Source organism: Euprymna scolopes, chromosome 1, assembly GCF_053919585.1.
Source record: "Euprymna scolopes isolate OS-2025 chromosome 1, ASM5391958v1, whole genome shotgun sequence".
Taxonomy (NCBI): domain Eukaryota; kingdom Metazoa; phylum Mollusca; class Cephalopoda; order Sepiida; family Sepiolidae; genus Euprymna; species Euprymna scolopes.
Window position 1 is genome coordinate 24,651,094 of NC_136482.1, and position 21,223 is coordinate 24,672,316.

Below are 21,223 nucleotides of genomic sequence, written 5' to 3' on the forward strand. Positions count from 1 at the left end.
TTGTACAAAATTTACTATATTGTTGCAACGAGGCAACAAATTTATTGCGATTACCGTTCGTTTGACGATACAGCACTATAACACATCTTTAAGAATTGAAATATATTTTTCCTGTAATATACACATTATATATATATATATACATATATATAAGAAATTCGTTTCTTATCGTTGAGCACTTTCAGTTGAATTAAAAGTCGGTCAATTTAGCTCTTATGCGTAGATCATCGTATAACGATTTGATCACTGTCTGTCTGACGTAATGAACATTTAAATTAAAATGTTTAAAATTCAACGCTATTTCACACGATTAATGGTAGCCGAATGGATATGGCCTCCGCTAATCGAGCCAGAGATGTCTCGTGTCGCGGGGTTCGAATCGTTCGACTGGTAGTAATCGTGACACCCTGCACTGAAGAATCCCGAAAGGATGAAACACTAGTGTCTGTAGGTATTTAATTATTATAGTGAAAAAAATAATTATATATATATATATATATATATATATATATACAGGGTGTCCACAAAGTCTGGCTACATTATATAGCCAGAACTTGTGTAAGCATCCTGAAGATTATGGAGCCAGACTTTGTGGGCACCCTGTGTGTATATATATATAGTGTTATAATGGAATAATTCCAGGAGGAAATCTAGGTATGAGAGCTCAATGTGGCAAACAGAGCAATAACATAAAAATATAACACGGAAATTACAAATTACAATTGCATCGACAATTATGTAATTTCCGTGTTATATTTATATATATATATGTATATATATATGTATATATACATGTATATATATACACACACGTACAGATACACACACATATATATATATATATATATATATATATATATATATATATATATATATATAGGGTGCCCACAAAGTCTGGCTACATAATCTACAGGATGCTTCCACAAAATCTGGCTACATAATGTAGCCAGGCGTTGTGGACACCCTGATATATATATATATATACTCGCAAAAGTACGCGTTGTTGACTAGGTTCAAAAACAGCCTACAGAAAATGGACTCTGATTTATGAAAGTATGATATGTTATGAAAATGAAGGGTTGTAAAGAGATAGCTTCGAATTCGGGGGTATCAAAACCAAAGCAAAATATGATGAAAGTAAAAATAAAATAGATAAACCCCATGATTTATTATACCATACCTGTTCACACTGAAACACTTATCACAATATTCTGTGGATTTATATTAAAAAACCTTGTAAAACTTTGTTACATATTTCCATTCTATGGAGGTCAGGCGCGAACGAACACCCCATAATTTTATTATTCCATATTTCTTCAAACTGAAACATAATTATCAAAGTATGCTTACGCAGATAGATATGAAAAGTCTTTAGTAAAGTTTGTGCCTATTTCCATTGTATGGAGGCTAGGCGCGAACGCAGACCCCACAATTTTATTATACCATCCCTATTTAAGTTAAAACATACTTATTAAAGTATTACTATGTACATCTATATCAAAAACACTTGTAAACGGTTTTTTTTCCATACTTTGTGGACCAGGCGCGAACGCAGACCCCACAATTTTAATGAACTATGAATATAATAAACTAGATATGACCAAAGTTTCGTATCATTTCATTCGGACAAAACACTAAGAAACGGGGGCTAATTAGAGTTAGGGTCCGTTTTGGGGGGTTCACCCTGTAGTCCCATACTTCAAAGTGGCACTGTACCTTGTTTGGAGGGACAATTGAATAATATATATATATATATATATATATATATATATATATATATATATATATATATATATATATATATATAACTACTCAATTTACTCACATAAATTTAATATACGAAAGTATAGATTTATGCGTAAACTTTAAGTATTTACTTCAAAAGTGCTCCATACGTAGGTAGAGCTAGTTAGTAATTTATAAAATATATATGGCGATTAAGCTACACTGAATATTCTGCGTTTCATCCACTATAGGATTCGTCAGGCTTATGCATGACTTAATCGCTATATATATATATATATATATATATATATATATATATATATATATATATATATATATATATAAATACCCTGGTTTGCCAGACACACCCCGTTATCCGGATATAAAAGTACCGGGACGAGCAAATTTTGGTAGTTTTTAGTCGCGTGCAAGCGACTCTATAAGTCACTCCGTCGGTCGTCATGTCCGTAACACTTTTGTGCTTGGCCTTTTTGGTTAAGATCAAAGGTCTGTTGTTAATAGATTCTGTTCTTAGCTTTTTAAGCTTTTCTTGGCCTTTTGGCCAAGCTTCTTTGTTTTTACACAGAAATATTTTTTTAAACAATTGGGTGCTAAGTAGGACGTCCCCAAGTACGAAAGGACGAATGCGGTATTATGGTGAAAGAAAATTCTAGCTAAGAGAAACTTTTTCGTTCTAGAGTTACAAGGATGACCAACGATCCCCATCTGCCTCCTTTTGAGTTGGCCTAGTGCCTAAGTTTTTTATTCATGTTCATTTTTTGCCGGAATAAAAGATTTAATATCTTAAAGTGTAGTATCTGTTCTTACTACATGCTGTACTCATATTTGTAAATTTTCCTTGGTCACATAGCTAATATAACGTTTCAAATTCCCTAAATCAAATAATTTTTGTGATATAAAGTGGGGGGTCACTTTTCTGTATTAATCTAATGTAAAATGATCACCCACTTTACAACCAGTCAGTCTCAAAGCCATTCAAGTCATTCTCCAGATCATTCAAGTTGTTTTTGAAGGATTCCAGTTATTTTTTAAGCATTCAAATCATTCTTAAGGTCATTCAATTCATCCTTAACTTCATTAAAGTCATTCTAAGTCATTTACTTTTTATTTATTTAAGTCATTTCAGCCCATTTTTAATGAGACAGGCAAGTTGAAAGAAAGACGAAAATCAGCAACCAATCACAGTTTAAAGGTCAAAAGACCGAGAAGAATTCTTTTCCAAATTCGACTTCACTGACGGACAAAATATAAACAAAAATGTCAAATTCACGATAAGTAGAACTGTTCACTTAACAAAATGCCTGAAAAAGCTGCGTCAACACCAAAACTACTGCAGATCTTTTAAGCATGGCGTGAGTGTAGGTCGACTTTCAGGACAACTAGTCGAAACACATGTCAATATCGTAGCATCAGACTGCATTAAGTGACGAGTAATCCAAGATATGACCGCGAGTGACTATCACGATAAACATGCACGACATTTGGAGTTACAATCGAACCTTAACTCATTTAATTTACCGCAGTGATTCTGATATCAGTAGCTTTTCAGATGACGCGGTCAAGAACGCATGAAGATGCAGATGAAGCCTACATCATTTCTCTTCGCAGAAGTACCCGATGAAAATGGTTCAACAGCCCCTGCCTTGTTTGTGATCATAAGAACAGCGAAAATTACTTGCCGCAAAAACGCGCACGTGTCTGCGCATCCTATAGGATTCAATTGCTGACTAGTAGAAAAAATGTCGACGCCCAGTTTTATCTTCAATTGTCTTGCGAAATAACACGAATTCTCGCCATCCTATGCAAATTAAACGATGTTTGGCTGAATATAAGTAAACCCTTTGAAAAACGGGAAAGTTCGTATTGAGAAAGACCAGCTGTGAAGTGTTACGTATTGTTATACGTATACGTATCACGTATTATTGGAAGTAAAAAAGAATGGTCTGAATTACAGCGTCAGTGAAAAGGAGTGTCGCAAATTTATTTAGAACACATTTCAATTCATCATCCAATTGACAATCCACCAATATTAGTAAGTCTTATTCTTAATCGTTGATTACAACTTCAACACGAGTCACATACTAACCAATTAAGCATGCAACGTTAATGTTCTTTTTGCCGTCTTTACTCGGCCTTAATTTGAATACGTCTAATGACAAAGCCGTTGATAATGCATACAAAATCCATTTACTCTATTTTGTTACGAACACAGTGAATAAAAATACTTTTTTATCTATAGAACTGTTGTGTTTGAAATCAATTTAATGCAGTAGAAGCATCGATATAATGAGAAATTTGCAAATCCAATTAAAAAATAAATATTTAAAAAAAAAATGTCCTGAATTGTGTTCTCTGGTTTCCTAATTAAAATTTTTCAAATTTATGCGTTTGCTTCTTCGTCGTTAACAAACTAGGCATTTGAACACGTGATCAAATCAGTAAAAACAAATCATAAAAAATTTATGAAATTTGCCAAAATTAATAACATCGTTCTTATATCGTTTTGGACTGAAACTCACCTGATCGCATGCCGTTTCCTGTCATCCCAATACTGAAAAAAGAGATATAAATTGGCATGTTATTTTAAAGTTGTGTAATTTTAAACGACTTAAAAGGTAAAATCAAGTTAACACACTGAAGTTAAGCGACGTTGAACCTGATTAGTACAAAACGGATGATCATATGGAAATACTAGGTGGTGTATATAGTCTTGTAAGCCAGTATGTATAAAATATCTTTGTGAGATTAACGCCCTTGTCTGAGATAGTTTAAGGTTACCTTTGTAGAACCGGTTAGCTTCCTTCTGAAATTTTGGAGGATTATTATACAGGCGAGGGGTAGGTGGAGTTGCTCAACCATAGTGAAGGGAATACATCTAGGAAAGGATAGCTCAGTTGAAAAAAAAACGGATAAAGAGAACTCGTTGCCCTTAATGATAATCTTGTAATGATGGCGTCACATACAAAATCACCCGTTTTCAATTTATCATGAGTCATCACGGAAGTAATAAGGCTCCAAAGACTGTCATGAGAAGGCTGATGTCATTGAATGTTGGATTTATGCATATACCAAAAAGAACAGTTGAAATAAATCATACACCATCCACCATGACCATACAAGTATTACAGCTGTGTAGCTTGAAAACGGTGCTATTAAACCTGACATATTGGGCACAAGAAAGAAAAGTAGCAACTTTGGTAGAAGTTAATGTCACCAATGATACTTGGTTAAACAGATCTGAGAAGAAAAAGATAACGAAATATCAAAGTTTATGTACGACATGAACCGAAACCGGAATCTTAGGAAGATTTTTCCATCATTCCAGTAATTAAAGGAGTAACCGGACTTATGAAAAAGAATTTCAAAAATTATCTGGCAAATATACCCGATGAATCAAGTTCAAAAGAGATACAAAACAATTGCAATTAAAGAAACAGTTAGAATCTTTAAAAGATCTCTCGGTTGTAATGTATGTAATAGCGGGTAAATGTCTGGTATCCGGTAGGATGACCGATTTCTGTCTAAAACAAAATGATATTGAAAGAAAGGGAGTCTAACCTGTATCAGAAAACACGGTATGTGATATGCATATATCTGTACGTGATGTTGCCAAGCTTATCAAAAACCTTGATTCCAGTAAAGCAACTGGCCCTGACGGTATTCCAATTATAGTACTCAAAAACTTCAACCAGAACTAGCGCCCATACTTACAAAACTGTTTAAACGTTGTCTTAAGGAGAATTGCTTCCCATCACACTGGAAAATCTCATCAGTATGCCCTGTATTTAAGAATTCAGGTGATCGCTCATCCCCCTCTCAGTACAGGCCAATAAGTCTCCTGTGCGTCATGAGTAAGTTGCTGGAATCTGTGTTAAATATAGAAGTAATCAACTATCTCAGGAAAAATAACCTTCTTAGTGACACACAATATGGTTTCCGTTCTGCTAGATCTACAGCAGATGTGCTTACAGTTATATCTCATAGGATTAGCAAATCTCTCGACGGAGGCAACCTTTCTAGAGCAATTGCTCTTGACATATGTAAGACCTTTTGATATGGTATGGCATAAAGGTTTACTTCACAAGATCTCTAGCTATGGTATAGCTGGAAATGTCTTCTCAATTATTAAATCATTTCTTTCTGATAGGTTCATAAGAGTAGTAGTTGATGGGCAGAAATCAGAAGCTCACAGTATTAATGCTGGTGTCCCTCAGGGGTCCATCATGGGTCCAACTCTTTTTCTGATCTACATTAATGATCTTCCAAATCACATCCTTACATCATTTGTAGATACTTATGCTGATGACACTACTATCTATGGTAGCACATCTAAGACCGTAAACAACCAAGTTCTTTCTGATACTCTCTCCTCTGATCTTGAGCATGTGGTACAATGGGGAAAGGAGTGGCTGATTACTTTTAATGCGTCTAACCAAGCTTCTCTCTTTACATCATCAACGTTCTGATCCACATCTGGCATCAATTGAAATGAATGGCTCTCGTCTTGAGGGGGCCTCAAGTTTTGACAAGCTTCTGGGCTTGACCTTTACTCCTGATCTTAAATGGAACTCGTACATCGAATCTGTTGCCGAAGCCGCTGGAAAAATGGGGGATCCTTCTATCGATCCAGCAGATATCTCACTGCTGATGTAATTCTCTATCTATATAAGAGCCAGGTACGTCCAAGGATAGAGTACTGTTGCAACATCTGGGCAAGAGCTGCTAGAAAGGACTTGTCCTGCCTTGATAGAGTTCAAAATGGACTTCGTAGCCTCGTAGGAGATGTTCTTTTCTCTTGGTGGCACACAGGTATTAAAATACACAAGAGAAAACATAGGAAACACATTAGTTGGGCTCTGAGTGCGTGAATGACACTACCGCGGAAAACAACTCTCTAAACACTAACGTCCACATCTTAATTGTTTGTCGAGCCTATGTTCGTCAGTCACTTGACCAATTCATGCTCTTCTCTGTTCCTATCCACAACCTGCCTTCAATTACTGCAAGCTGGAAACCGTCGTTAACTGTTGCAAACTCAAGACTGCTTTCTAACTGGCGTAAAAAATGTTGCAAAACTCACTCCACGCTGAAACTCTCCGCAAACAAACTCTAAATATATTGAACTTCATGTTCATTTCTTTGTCCCAGTTTCTATTACACCTTGATTAATAATCCTATTGCATGAGCCTTTTTGTGTCTTGCTGCACAACTTTCTCCCTATTGTTTTTTTTCTCATTTTCTATACATTTGTTCTACTGATCAACTTATTTCCCCTTTTTGTTATAGTTTTTCCTCTTTTTTTCTAACACTTGGGGCTGCAGATGTTTATAGTATCAAAATATCTTCGCCATTTCTTAATAAGGTAAGGTATACACTCTTTGCTCGCGATAAGCTTCAACTATTGCTTCCACTAAGGAGAATAGAGTCTTGCTCCTATATGCTCTTCATTTCAAAATGCGTTAATGTGTTTATCCTGTGTGAAGGATAAGCTCCAAACATTGCTCCATGTGAGGGAAACAGTTAATCATGTGTCGTGTCCTCTTCTTTTCACAATACAGTAAGGTCTGTCTTTTAGTTCGCTAAACACGATATGGAAATTTAAAACAAATGTTCTTATTTACATTTTAAAAAAATATTTTTTATCGAAAAATAGGCGAAGGCGAAATTAAATCAAATAAATAGTAGAACGTAATTGGGCGGGGTCGTCTACTTCCTATGATGTTCAATGATGTTCAAAACAACAGAACGTGAATATGCGGTGAAACCAGGTGCTATAAATGCTTATATTGTACTGTAGCAAAATGCAGACATACCTTTAATACTCTAACCTTCGCATACACAATAAATCCCCCATCTCTTGCTGGAGGTTATAATAAACGAAACGTCCGTTTACTTCGTCCTCATGTTTTGCTCTATCTTTTTGCCCGATTTTCTCTCGATCGGTGCCGTACGAGCTCTTTCAAAAATTGATATACTCCAAAATAAAAACAATAAAATACTTATACTTTCAATATTTGTCCCAACCTTGAAATTATCAAAACAGTCACATCCACATTCCAAACGCGATGTCTACCTACACTATAGACCTACATTTCGTTACTATCAAGGTTATCATTCCTATTCACTACCTCACTTTTTTATCACCTTAAGATTGCAATACTATTGACCTCCGCCACTTCCAAGCTGTTAGAAATTCAAAGCAAAGAGGAAAAACTATAACAGAAATAAGAAATAAGTTGATTGGTTGAACAAAGTTATAGGAAGTAAACTTAGTAGAAAGATAATGACGAGGAAGTGATTCACGAAGGCACAAAAAAAGGCTTTCTGAAATCGGATGATTAGTCTAGATGTGGGGGACAAAGAAACGGACATAGATGTCAGAATATTTACACTTAGTTCAAAGGGTAGTTTTAGGATGGAGGTGAGTTTTGCGACAGTTTTATAACAATATAAAGTTTACAGACAGTCTATAGTTGCGACAATTAGGGATAGTTTGTGGGCCATCTTCAGTTGAGAACAGTGAATGACAGCTGTCGGCCCGGGGGTTTCTCAAGAGAGATCGGAGAGATTGGAGTCAAAGCCGGAAGAGAGTAGATCGGACAGAGAAGTAAATCGCTGGGAACCGACGCTACCTGACAACTCGCGAGGAACAACGTTTATGGTTCCCCTTTTCTATGTTATGTGACGGTATCGCACCCACAGACATACACAGAGCTCAACTGATTTACACCAAGTACTCATCTTGTTTTATTGTATCATGACCACGTAGACCACATAGGGTCACAGGATAATATAGTTATGAGGAAGAAAATAATGGTTACCTGTACTGTATCGTCCCAGCCTCCAGACAAGAACACGTTCTGGGAATAAGGATGATATTGAGTCGCAAATATTCGGAATCGATGGCCATCCATTAAATCTCTTGAATCACTGAAAACCAAAAAGAAAAACTTTGAACTGAAACAAATTACCCATCATATTGTAATGTTATATTTTCGTTAAGCAACATCTCTTTATACGTGCGTCCCTTTTATTCTCACTTCTGAAACGGTTTTGTTAATGAGTAATCAGTAAGTCAAATAAATCTCTTTTATGCATACACGCGTGCTTGCGTTTATATTCTCTCTATCGTTGCTGCTTTTCGTCGTCGCCATTTCATGAGTGGCCGAGATTGTCTCCTCTGTTTTACGATCGTCAGATCACCAAAGTTAAGCAACGATGAGCTTGGCTAGTACCAGAAGGGACTGTGTATGCTCTTCGTTTATCTCGGCATTGTTTCGAGTCGTCCTAAATTTCTACTTGCTACTGGAATAAAACAGTGCCAACTGAGGAGATGTCTGGTAGGGGATTGCACAACTTTTGACACAAAAATAAATCACACGCAAATCATAGCATCATCAGTGATGTTCGTGGTCTTCATCGACAACGATGGACGAACATATATTAAGGAATAAAACTCTTTCCACGAAAGAGAACACGAGGCGATCTTCGCTGAATTCTCCTCAAGGTTTTATTTGGAGAGAATGTACTTAGGGGGGGAATGTACTTAAGGGGGAGAGAGAAAAGAGACTAATGTTATCTTTACTAATTGTTTACTTCTTAACTTTCCAACTTTAGAAATGAGTGACGCAGATGAGCAGATACATCGGTAATATTCGCTGGGATTATCCTTTCTCTACATCATTGACATGTCGCATTCGCATGGCTTCCCGGAGAGAAAGGTGATGTCGTTCATTATTGTTTGAGTCTGTTTTGTCAACCGCGTTTAACTTCTGCCTATGCCTCAAGTTGATGTCGCCCGTCTCCAGAAATAATTCTGTTTTCAGATGAAGATCGTCGTTACACGCACTAAATGTGACCTTGTAAAAATTCATACTAGCTGACTTAGCCGTTACTGGCGTATGGCCTTAATATGTAACACTTCTTTTATAGTTGCTTTTTTATTATCGTTGCATCGTTACATTTTTGTTTAGTGGCTGCTATATTTATTTAAAGTTTTTTTTCATGCAGGAAAGACACAAGTAGACGTTCGCTGAGAGTTTATAAAAATTTTATTTTTAGAGACAATTGACTCATGAGACAAACTCTTAGCTAATTATTTAGTTAACATGTCGGCAGGGTTCGGTTTAAGATTTCGCATTTGGCGATTCTCAAAGTTCCTTACAACATTATAGGCGGTGTGTCTTGTATCCGCTTCTCTCACTAACTCGAAAATATGTACGGAATTTTGAACGGAACCTTTTATTTAATCCACAAATGGTCCGTCAGCCATGACCGGGTAAAAGTCTTAAGTAATTCGCAATTTTATCCTTAGTATCGCTCTTACTTAAGATTGAACCTTCAACCTACAGAAGAGTGTCATTTATTTAGAACTCATTATACTTAGTGCTTTATCCGTTACGCCAGGGTAATATGCTAATCCGTTGGCATATTTTCATTTCAGAATAATTTGAAGTATTTACTATCGGTAAAAGGAACGGGCAGGGTTTTTTTTCTGTGAACGTTAGTGAGTTTGAGAGTTGAAGACCATGTGCTGTTAGAAAACATGGGAATATTAAAAGAAAGTCACCTGCATCATGAGGATCAGATTAAAAGATTCGGAACTTAGATGCAGTACTCCTTGGATATATTGAGGACCGTGAGATGTGAGCTGAAATATTGTGACGGATATGTGGACGCATTGGCTTGCAAGAAATTCAATAGAAGATGAAAACTGAGGGTTGTTCCAAAAATACAGCCACCTATTTTTAACTCAAAAGTTGAAGAGCTACGAAGACGGGCGTTATTCCATTAAGACGAGCGACCGTTTGTGTTCCAGAATATATTTTTCTACATAGTCACCACTATTCTCGATTCACTTTTGCCAGGAATTCAATGACGCATCTCTGCTTCTGACGCACGTCCATGACAGGGGTTGTTTTTTAAAGTATCACATCGTAAATATCTTCAATAGAGAGAGGAAACGTTCAGGTCATGATTGCGTAGATCATAACAACGCAATTGGCAATCCTCTCTGATCCATTCGGACGGAATAAAAATAGGAGGCATTACTTTTGGAACGCCCTTCGTACTTAAATTAGATATATCATCGCTTGTATTATTTGATGAACGTAAGCAACAAGAATGAAAGTTCCAGAGAGGGCGGGAGGGAGAGAGAGAGAAAGAAAGAAAGAAAGAGAGATAGATAAACAGCCGAATATCCGACGAGAAACGAACCAACAACCCATCATATATCAACATCGGGGCATCCTACCTCATAACCTCTCCTTAAAATGAATTGGAATTGAGTAAACTCTTACCTTGCTGAACACGTATTTATTTTCGTCTTACTTTCCAAGTCGTACACATTAATAAGTGCGTCTGAACCAGCGGTTAAGAATTTGGTTTTGTCGGGGTTAAGGGTCACCGTCATCGTCTGACGTTCTTCGGAGATTGTATGCAAGCAGGTAGCGGAAGTGTAGTGCCACACTTTGACGTCACCGGAAGCATCTTGAAAACAGGATGGAGAATTAGCGTTACCTCATTCGCAATGAACACATGAACATGAATTTTTTTTTTTTTTGTTAAAGCATCAATAGATTTTCAGAATTCTTCAATTAATCATTTCCATGTGTATTTAACATGAAAATTGATTCCAACGGAGTTTTTGCTTTTTTTATATACTGGCCGATGTATGCGACAGATGCAGGGTGTCTCAAGGTTAAGCATCGATTTTGAAATATAAATTAGAATAAAAGTAAATGAACAATTTTGAGGCACCCTGCATGTATGGATTAAGTTTCTTTTTGCAAGTATTGTTACATAGGGGTGTTATTTTATTAGACAGGATGACATATGTATTATTCGTTGTTATTTTCGTATTAGTAAGATGACGACTTATATATATGTTGTTCGTGTTAGAGAGAGTGTCTTAAAGATTCATGTTGTGTGCAGATATATCGCGTATATATAAAGAAAGAGGGTACATGTTAATACAGGAGAGCCGACGACATGTAATACACTATGAGAGGAGATTTGATATATATAGATAGATAGACCGAGAGATAGTGCGTTTGACATTTATACTGTTTGACAGTTCTGTGAATGGGAGTGTTTCTATACCATTGACACATATACTTCTTTACCTATTTTTGAGATAATGATTTTCACAAAGTTCTTATTGTATATAAATTGACAATACCTTTTCTGTTGAATACATAACACGAAGACGCAGATACAAAAAGATGGTGATGTCGTTTATTCCATTGCGACCGGTCAATGGCTTTGCATCAAGGAATTCAAGTCTTTACATGATTCTTTCTTCTTTCCTTCGCTTCCCAGGGTTCGATGTCAGTCTGTCTCTGACTCACTCTTCTCACTTGTCTCCTCTCTGACTGACTGAGTTACCTACTGACTGACCAAAGCTCTCTATATTGAGACCCATGACGTCATTGCATGACCAACACGTGCATATCAGACACATGGCATGACATGCCTCCGTGTTTAAGCATGCATTGTTACTCACATGTTCAACCCGATTTCTCTAACCTACTTTACAAATATGTTTAATATTTTCTATTGTTCTGATCTAGATTCCTTGTTTTGATTTCATGTCATTACATTCCTTTCTCTATGAACATATATCTAATTATTTATATGAACCAAAACAATGGTAATTCTATATTCCATTTTCAATAACATTCTGTATTTCAATAACATAATGTATTCTGTATTTATTTTAACTTATGATCGGAATTCTCAATTCCAAATCTAGCTTCGCAAGTTCGAATCCTCGACTATCATATCTCTTATTTACTCACTTACAAGAACGAGCGGCTATTCTTTAACAGTATTGTATACGAAGATTTGGGATCTGGAATTGAGAGAGAAGGAGACATTAAAAAAGCATGACTTCTTCCTGTTCAATGTGAAAAGTACGACATAGTCGTTTTTTCTATAATAATAGATACGGTAATAAGCAAATGAAAAAATTGATAAAATTGGAAAAGTTTCATAACTGAAACGAAATATCGAATTAATAGAATAACAGTTAATTTTTCATGTTCTTTTTAGTTTGTTATTTACTCATTGCCTACTGACTATCTATACTGTCCACTCGCATTCTATTCAATAAATGCTATTCTTGATATAGCAATTACATTTACTGGATCTCAGCTTCATATTATTAAAGCTATGCTTACTATCGTGCATCTATAGCTTCGTTGTCGCTACTCATTTAATATGCCCTGTATATGACCTTAAACTATAACCGATGGCGAAGCCCCAGTTTGCGAGCTTTGGGGAGTGTGGAGACACCCCTTAATTGCCATTGCTCCCAGGTCCACTCTGACCCAGAGTTGTAGTACCTCTTAGGGTTCCAACTATGGGTTGAATAGAAACCAACTTAAAAAAAAAAACAAGTATATTCTACTAAAAAAAAATTTCTTCCGAATCACTGGATTTGACATTAAATAACCTGAAAAGGGTTGATATGCCGTAAAACAAAAACAACCAACCTTATTTAAAACAGAGGAGCGCCTGATCTTGCCGGTCGCAAAATACGCTTAATATATTTTAATTCATGCATATTTCGTATTTATTATTACAGAGTCAATTTTCTATTGAATATTATATTGCACCTAATATATAATACTGATTTCAAAAGTAAAAAAAATGACTTGGGTACCATCAGCTAGAATCAAAACAAAAAAAAATTAACTCTCCACCAGTATCACTACTGTTTGAGCTAACTCGATAGATAGGTAAGAAGTTATAAAATTAAACCACTTTTGGCTATGATTAGTTTACGCATGTGCAAAAGAAAAAGTGTTGGCAAGTTGATATGAATATTTTGCAATTCAAGTTGCTGACATATTTCTGTACGTTATTCGTCCATCCAAACAAAGATTTTACTTGTGGGTGTATGATTACTATTTTCTGTTAATTTCGGTGTTATGTGACCAGTAGGTTAAGAGTTTATATGTTAAATATTTCCCCACAGACAGACACACATACATCTACTGTTTTATTTATATAGATAACTAGATTATTATTAGATTTTTAGACAGTTATTTGAACTATTCGTAATTATAACAGAATGATTTTCTTGAATTAATGTCAAATATTTCTGTTTACATCTACTAGTACAACTATTAGTAAAAATATATTTTACGGGTGGATTTGAACGATCAAGTTGCGATCGAATTAATAAATCATTCACGTTTTTATAGTTTTTTATGCTATATACTTATATTTAAGAAATTTAATAGATTTTTTAATTAAATTATTTTAAAGTTTTAAAAGTTAGTTTTATTTTTTTATTAGAGCAGCCATGTTAATTATTATTAAGATGCTAATAGTAAATAATAAAAATGAATTATGGTTAGCAGTACTGTAGAAGTAAATGACCATTTTAAAAAGAAAAATTCGATCGTCATTTCTATTGACGAAATTTATTAAATCAAGAAATAATAAAAAAAACTATAAATGATTTGGAAAATTTTTTGAACTATGCTGGACGTCCGTCAATAAAACACAATACGATGTGGCTGCTTCCAAGCTGACTACAACATGGTTGTTTTCAAGTCTAACGTAAACAAGTTTCTTGTTTAGCCGTCTTCGTAAATAAACCAACACTAACCACGTTCCACGATTACCGGTAATAACTGTGTTGTCTCACCGGCCAACTGATACTCATTAGCCCTTATTTTTGAGCTGTCTTCGGCCATAATAAGCGCTGATCCCTCCACAGAAAAATATACACGTGTTGAATAAATTATTTGAATAATTATAATTAAGATGAGAAGTGTACCGTGATTTGGTTTCAGCTAACAATATGACTTGGTCTTCGGAGTATACAACAATACAACGGTTGCGTCGAAATTGTATAAATCTATGATTTCGTTTTTTTTTTGTTTTTTTTTACAAGGTGGTCACCACTTATCAAGGTCCGGAAGCCACTCAGGGATAAGGGTTATTGTAAGTACAGTACGTTAGTGTGGAGATTTCATAAAGTGTCTACTTAGGGGGAGGTTCATCAGGAATTTGCTTACGTTGGACTTGAAGACATCCAGGTTGTAGTCAGGTGGGAAGCAAGCAGACGGAACAGAGTTCCACAGGCGTGCAGTTTTATTTTATTTATTTATTTTTTTATTCAATTTTCACCCCAAACAAGGCACAGTGCCACTTTGAAGCAGGGGCCTACTATTAGGGACTTAATTAGCGGGGTCATTATGAAGGGAGATGAGTAGAAAGATGTTTGTTAACATTACACTTGAACTTCTGCATATCAGTGCAGTTGGGAAAGCAGAATCCCGGAAGGGAGTTCCAAAGACCCGCAGTTCTGGGGAAGAAACTATTGGAGTAAAAGGCTTTCTTGCACCTAGGGATCTCCACTGTAAAGGGATGAGACTTAGTAGCTTGTCGGGTTTGTCGGGGGTAGTTACGTCGGGGAGATACAAGTGTTTGCAGTTCGTCAGAGCATTCACCATTAAAGTATTTGTAGAACAGGCAGAGGGATGCAACATCTCGTCGAAATGATTTTTGATAAATAAATAATCAACTGGGGAAGAAACCCTTGTAATTGTAGCAGTCATAATGCGCATCCGTGGGGTAAAAGAGTGAGGATCGCTCCATGTGCCGTTCATTAACTTGAGGCGGCATTCTCTAGGATGGGTTGAGCGGGCCCCTCCTGTAGAACACACAGTGTCCCGGATGAACGCAGACCATGCACGACGGTCCACAGCGGCCAAGATAGCAATGGACAATTAGAACTGACACAAGCGGCAAACACCGTGAACTGGAAATAGGCATTGTTTTGTATAGATGAATTCTCGTTGAGATTAAAAAAAAAGAAAAGAGTAGAAACTTTGATCCCAGTGAGAGACGGTAAATTGACGTGACAAGAGAAACAGAGAAAATACTGAGTTCACGTTGTTCGTGCCAGATTATTTTATTGACAAGAATCGTGTTAAGGAGAATTGTTAATACAATTTGAGAATAAGACTTTTCAATGTTTTTTCTTGCTGAACGTTGAAATGTGATTTACACCAAATGTTAAATCTACACAACATATTTGAAATTTGAGCAAATTTTAATGATGTAAATTTAATATAAATTTTAATGATGTAAATTTAATGTAAATTTTAATGATGTAAATTTAATAGAAATTTTAATGATGTAAATTTAATGTAAATTTTAATGATGTAAATTTAATGTAAATTTTAATGATGTAAATTTAATGCAAATTTTAATGATGCAAAACCCCAATGATTGTAGGAGCTAAATTCAACAAAATTCATAACTTCAGTTCATTATGCTCAAATTTTGCACGCAGTTCTACCTATTGCAGTATGCTTTTTCCCAAGAATTTAATATGTATTTCCACTTCACCCAATTATTATAGATAACTTTTCTTATGAATCTGCACTGAAACAAGTATTCCACATCTTCCTCGTTACTTTCCCTCTAAAATTGAAGATTATATATAACCTGTTGCTAAGAATCATTCTACAACTCCAGAAAATACCTGATTACTGATGGTATCCTTTACTTGTATAAGAACCCGATACATACTGCTGTCACCTCTGTGAAGTTGCCGCTCAGAATACTCTCTCTCACCTTAAGAGAGTACCAAATCAACTTCACAATCTAGTGGGAGATAATGTCTTCTTTTATTTACAGTTCGTTGCTTATTAAAGAGACGTTGTTAGTCTACTATGCTTTATAGTAATTTCCATCGAAGATGCACAACCAAATCCCACTCTCTGGTTGGTTCTTGTAAGACGTTCACATAAGAACTCGTCTTCATATTACAACTGAAAAGAAATTTCTTTTCTTTCTTCGTTTGCCTAACATCACACAATGAACGGGGTTTCCCATATCTGGAACACGTTACTAGGAGACGGCTTCCCTGCAAGCTACAACTAGTGGTTCATAAATTCACTGACAACAAATATTAGTCATAAACCGTCCTTATGAGTAATCATTGTTGTTTATTCGATTCATCATGTTCGATTCTCTCATAATACTCTTCATCTTTCAAATTTGAGAGTATCCTAGAACTCACTGCTTCTCAAGCTCTGGAGTCCACAGTAGTGTAAGGGTTAATGAGCGTTAGATAGATAGTGAGATAGCACTGTGATGAGCAGTGGAACTTTTTAGGGTATAATTATATAAAGGGGCGGCTCAAGAACTTATTTACATTAGACTTGAAAACGACCATGTTATATTCAGCTAGGAAGCAGCTCCACCGTATTGTGTTCGCAGATAGGGTAGTTCTAGGAGAGAAATATTGCTCATAACCCAGAGTCGTTAAAGTAACCAAACACGTAGTACTATAGTAAAATCTGAGGGAAAATAGATTTTAGTTTTGGGAGTGAAAAATATTCTAAGCTGATTAACATCTTACATGCCTGTATATCAGTATACCTCATAATGGTTTTGTTAATTTGCGAGCATGTTTTACGCAGTTGGCAAAATGAAAAAAATTATTTTTGTTTTTATTCAGATGTAAATTTCTAAACGAGAAAACAAATAGAGGTTTTGCTTTTGTTAAGGTGTTATTTTGCTGTTGTTGTTTTCTACCGTCTCTCCATTTTCTTGTCTATTTTTGTTTTTGCCGTGTCTAAAAGATAAAACTATTTACAGGGAAACTTAGTTTAATTGTGTGTGCAACAGTGAAATAAGTTGTATCTCTTAAGCCATAAGATTCAGGAAACGGATAGGACACCCCTTTCACACTCTCTCATCTCTCCCTCTCTCAACACACAAACATACGAACGCATACGTATTCTAACCTGCAGAAATATTACACTTTCCATCTTTTAAATAACAAACTAAAAATATTTGAATGTAAGACCTCGTGTTTGTTACAACCAAAACGAATAAAGTCTTAACATTTTTAATAGTAAATAATCTCGATCAGTGCAATAAAGTTATTAAAGTTGTTGATAATATTGTGTCGAAGCTATTCGGATTATAAAAACAGGGAAAATACAGAAAAAAAAAGCCCTAGTGATGATAACGTTTAAATGGGCACATAAAACAACTTGGAGTTTAAGTAAAGTACCAGCTGTCGGAAATAGCAAACCCTGAAGTCCGTGAAAGACTAATTCGTTAGCTTTGTTATGTTATTGACGCCTCATTTATATATACAACCCAGCTTGACATAGACCGAAAATGTTTCAAATGTGCAATCAAAGAACTGAAACAGCGTATAAGTGGATATTAACATTTAATGCTACTAAGACTAAACTTCTTTTCTTTAACAACTACACATAATCATCTCAACCACTGATGTCATGAAAAATAACACTCTATCTAAGAAACATGAATTGGTGCAAATACATTGAGGACATTGCCAAGGCTGCTGCAAAGAAGGTGGGCTCCCTATCCCCTGATAGAGAATTATTCACACTGGAGAGTATCCTATATCTTTACAAAGAAACAATTCGCAATGCATGGAGTATTATCACTACAGATGTGCCCGTGCAGCTACCATTAATCTCCTCCTCGTAGACAAGGTCTAAAAAGAGTCTAAGATCTAATAGGCTCCGCACTATTAACCAAGCTCCAATCCCTGTCCCATCGCCACAATGTTGCAATCCTGTGCCTGTTTTAGTATTTTAATGGAATATGCCTTGATGAACTCATAACATTTGTGCTCCCTCGACGCACATACGCCGAACTAACCCAACAAGCAACAAAATCCCCCCTTCACTGTTAGAATATTTTGATGTCAGAAAGCTTTCTCCTCTAACAGTTGTCTTCACTCGAACGGCTACTTTTTCTTACTTCCCTCATTGTACTACCATCTAGAAGTTTAAATATGATTTAAACAAGCATCTCGCTGCTCAAATCCCCACTGTCCTTTGTTACACACAATCCCAAATCGTGGCCCTTTACATTCCAATTAGCAAAATTGGTGTGAAAAACAGCAAAAAGAAGTGTCAAAGTAAAACATGACGCTGACAACATTTATCGGCGAAACAAACTGTTCAAGAACAACCCGAAACAAGTAGAACAATTAGAAGGAATTGAAAGGGAATCACGCTATACTTGTCGCTGACCAATCTAATGCATTCTGAAAAAAAGTATTTGGGAGAAATAAGTGAAATATCAAAAGGATGCAGAATAGATCAATGATACTAAAAGGAAGATGGCCTCCCGACTAGAACGACAAACGAAAATAACAGCTGAGATGAGAATACAAAGAGGTATATTCTAAGGAGACTTACTATCACCAATACTGTTCGTCATAGCCATGATGCCACTCAACTACATACTTAGAAAATGTAATGCCGGATACAAGTTTGTAGACACAGAACAAAAAAAAACACATCATGTATATGGATGAGATGAAGCTGTTTGAAAATTATTAATGCTGGAGTCCCTCGGGGGTCTATCCTGGGACCAACTCTCTTCCTGATCTACATCAATGATCTACTAAAACATTCATCTATGCTGATGACACTACCATCTATAGCAACACATGAAAGGTCGTAAATGACAAGGTTCTCTCTAATTCCCTCTCTTCTGATCTTGAGCGCGTGGTACAGTGGGGAAGAGGTGACTGGTTACTTTTAATGCATCCACAACCAAGCTTCTATCTTTATATGTTCAACGCTCTGATCCCCATCTGGCATCAATTGAAATGGGTGGCTCTCGTCTTGGTGATGCTCCATGTTTTGACAAGCTTCTGGGTTTGACCTTTACTCCTGATCTGAAATGGAACACGTACATCAGGTCTGTTGCCAAGGACGTCCAAGGATGGAGTACTGCTGCCACATCTGGGCAGGAGCTGCTAAAAACAGCCTATCCTGCCTTGACAGAGTACAAAATCGTAGCTTAGTGGGGGATGCCCTTTTCTCTTCCCTGCAGCTTCTCTCCCAAAGAAGAGACGTTGCGAGCCTGTCTTTGTTTTATCGTTATTTTCATGGCAAGTGCTCGTCTCTCCAATCTCTCGTCCCCCCCTCGCCAATCTTTCATGAGAAACACCCGTCTGGCTGAAACTACTGTCAATAATTTTCCCCACTCTTTATCTGTGCCTAAATCCAAACGTAGATTCCATGAGCAAAGCTTCTTTCTCAGAAGTGCACGACTGTGGAACTCTCTTCCGTTTGCCTGTTTTCCACCTGACTACAAATTGAATGTTTTCAAGTCCAACATAAACAAATTCCTGACAAACCGCCCTCTTAAGTAAGACACTCTATCAAATCTCCAATACTAATGATTACTACAATACTATCTCATTGATTACTATAAACACAATAACCCTTATCCCTGAGTGGCCTCCGGGCCTTGATAAGTGGTGACATCCATGTAAAAAAAAAGAAAAAAAAGAAAAAAAAAAAGAAACTGGAGATGCTGATAAACACAACCAAAATATTAAGCCAGAACATTAAGATGGGATGTGGAATGGAAACGTATGCACTACTGTAGATGGAAAAAGAGTAAACTAAAAACATTAGAAGGAATGAAACTCTCCAAGCAAGAGAAGATGAGGGTGCTTCGAGAACATGAGATTTACAAATATCTTGGCATTCTGGAAGCTGATAACATAAAATCTACAGAAATGAAAGAAAAGATCGGAAAAGAGTACCTGAGAAGAACAGAGAAATTGTTAGAAACAAAGCTATACAGTAAAAATTTAATTAAAGGAATAAACACCTGGCCAGTACAGCTAATAAGGTACTCTGAACTGTTCATATGATTGACTAAAGAAGAACTTAGGCACTTTAATCAGAAGACAAGGAAAGTAATAACAATGCACAATGCATTACACACAAAAGACGATACTGGCCAACTCTATGTGAAAAGGAACGAAGGAGAAAGGGGATTGATAAACGTAAAAGACTATGTAGAAGATACAAAAAAAACGTTTGTCAGAACACAGAAAGATTGATCACCGCAACGAGAGGCAGCGTTAAAAACAATACATGAAACGATGAAACCGGAAAGAAAAAGACATGAAAAGTGGAAAAAGAAAGAACTACATAGGCGATTCATCAGAATAACAAAGAATCATGAAAACAACTGGATGTGGCTAAAAAGGACACAAGAACACAGAAACAGAGTCTCTACTGACATCTGTACAGTGGGATTAGAACAAATCATATTAAAGCTAAAATAAATAGAACATAAAAAACAGTAAATGTAGACTCTGTGGACAAAAAGTTGAAACAATGAACAACATAATAAGTGAATGCAGTAAACCAGCGCAAAAGGAATAAAGGGGTTGGCACGACTACATGGGGAAGGCAGTACAATGGGAGCTCTGCAGACGATTTCGCCTCAAACATGCTGACAAATGGTTCAAACCGGAGACGGTACAGGAAAACGAAAACCACAAAATCCTTTAGCACATGGAGATACAAATAGGCAAACTCATTCAAGCCAGAAAACTGGACGTCATAATAATTTACAAGAATGATAGCAACTGCCAAATTGTGGATTTTGCCGTTCCAGCAGAGGACAAATCAAAAAGACAGAAAGAACG

At 36.2% G+C, this 21,223-nt stretch overlaps 1 protein-coding gene across 2 annotated transcripts in view; it reads right to left on the reverse strand.

The window, feature by feature from the left end:
• Nucleotides 1-21,223, reverse strand: part of LOC145287598 (WD repeat-containing protein 25-like) — a 137,477-nt gene that overhangs the window by 51,043 nt on the left and 65,211 nt on the right. For both annotated transcript variants that reach the window (XM_080135460.1, XM_080135494.1), the window contains 3 exons: nt 11,046-11,235; nt 8,568-8,676; nt 4,266-4,297 (listed from right to left, as the gene is read on the reverse strand). In XM_080135460.1, coding sequence (XP_079991586.1) covers nt 4,266-4,297; nt 8,568-8,676; nt 11,046-11,235 — 331 coding nt within the window. The remainder of the gene's footprint in view (nt 1-4,265; nt 4,298-8,567; nt 8,677-11,045; nt 11,236-21,223) is intronic.